Source organism: Elephantulus edwardii, unplaced genomic scaffold, assembly GCF_000299155.1.
Source record: "Elephantulus edwardii isolate Elephantulus edwardi_28Jun2011 unplaced genomic scaffold, EleEdw1.0 scaffold00329, whole genome shotgun sequence".
Taxonomy (NCBI): Eukaryota; Metazoa; Chordata; class Mammalia; order Macroscelidea; family Macroscelididae; genus Elephantulus; species Elephantulus edwardii.
The window spans coordinates 1-1,640 of record NW_006400079.1 but is presented as its reverse complement, the minus strand read 5'-3'; the positions used below and the strand labels follow the sequence as shown (position 1 = coordinate 1,640).

The window sequence follows — 1,640 nt, the reverse complement described above, 5'->3', positions numbered from 1 at the left end:
GAGAGGAGGCTCAGAGGAGCCCCTGCTGACTTAAGAGGGAGAAAAAGAGACCACGCTGATTGCTGAGAGGAACTGGAAGGGGGGAGAAATAAAGCCCCAAACTCAGTCAGAACTTGCCGGCCATGAGTAGCGCTGTGTTGGTGCCTCGCCTCCTGGACCCCGGCAGCAGCTTCCGAGAGGATGCCCCGAGGCCCCCGGTGCCCGGGGAAGAAGGAGAGACCCCACCGTGCCAGGCTGGCCTGGGCAAGGGCCAGGTCACCAAACCCATGCCTGTGTCCTCCAGTGCTCGGCGGAATGAGGATGGACTGGGAGAGCCCGAGGGACGGGCGTCCCCTGATTCTCCTCTGACCCGATGGACCAAGTCTTTGCACTCTTTGTTGGGCGATCAAGATGGAGCTTATCTCTTCCGGACTTTCCTGGAGAGAGAGAGATGTGTGGATACCTTAGACTTCTGGTTTGCCTGCAATGGCTTGAGCCAGATGAACCTGAAGGATACCAAAACTTTACGAGTAGCCAAAGCGTTCTACAAAAGGTGCATCGAGAACAACAGCACCGTGTCCAAGCAACTGAAACCTGCCACCAAGACCTATATCCGTGATGGCATCAAGAAGCAACAGATCGACTCGGTCATGTTTGACCAGGCGCAAACCGAGATCCAGGCGGTGATGGAGAATGCCTACCAGAAGTTTTTGACTTCTGACATATACCTCGAATACGTGAGGAGCGGGGGCGAGAACCCAGCGTACTTGAGCAGTGGGGCCCTGGGGAGCCTGAAGGTGGTCTGTGGCTATCTCCCCACCCTGAATGAAGAGGAGTGGACTTGCGCTGACTTCAAATGCAAACTCTCGCCCACTGTGGTTGGCTTGTCCAGTAAAACTCTGCGGGCCACCGAGAGCGTGAGGTCAACGGAAGCAGTGGAAAATGCGTACTGGTCTTTCAAGAGGAACGATCCCATTAATCTGTACCATGTAGGTTCCGGGTACGTCTTTGCTCCTGCCACCAGCGCCAGTGACAGCGAGCTCTCCAGTGATGCGCTGACTGATGACTCCATGTCCATGACAGACAGTAGCGTAGATGGAATCCCTCCATACCGCGTGGGGAGTAAGAAACAGCTCCAGAGAGAAGTGCATTGCAGCGTGAAGGCCAATGGCCAAGTGTCTCTACCTCATTTCCCGAGAACCCACCGCCTGCCCAAGGAGATGACGCCCGTGGAGCCCGCCACCTTCGTGGCGGAGCTCATTGCTCGTCTGGAGGAGCTGAAGCTGGGGCAGGACAGTCGGCACAGCCTGGACCAGCGGCTGCAGCAGATCCGTGAGGATGAAGAGAAGGAGGACTCCGAGCTGGCGTCTATCTGTGTTTGTCTATGTGTGAGTGTGTCTGTGTAAGTCTCTGTGTGTGTTTGTGTCTGTGTCTGTGTCTGTGTCTGTGTGTGTCTCCGTCTGTCTGTGTGTGTCTGCGTCTGTCTGTGTGTGTCTGTGTCTGTGTGTGTTTGTCTATGTGTGTATCTGTGTGTGTGTGTCTGTGTCTGTCCATGTGTGTGTGTCTGTCTCTGTGTCTGTGTCTGCATATGTCTGTGTGTGTCTCTGTGTGTGTCTGTGTCCGTCTGTGTCTGTGTGTTTGGTGTCTGTGTCAGTCTCTGT

General features: G+C 55.2%; 1 protein-coding gene across 1 annotated transcript; it reads left to right on the top strand.

The window, feature by feature from the left end:
- Positions 1–34: 34 nt before the first annotated feature.
- LOC102853026 (axin-2-like) lies at positions 35–1,367 on the top strand (the record flags this gene model as incomplete). The annotated part of the gene is made up of 1 exon (XM_006901549.1): positions 35–1,367. A coding segment is annotated over exon 1 (1,245 nt), but the record flags the coding sequence as incomplete, so codon positions are not given.
- Positions 1,368–1,640: the final 273 nt, after the last annotated feature.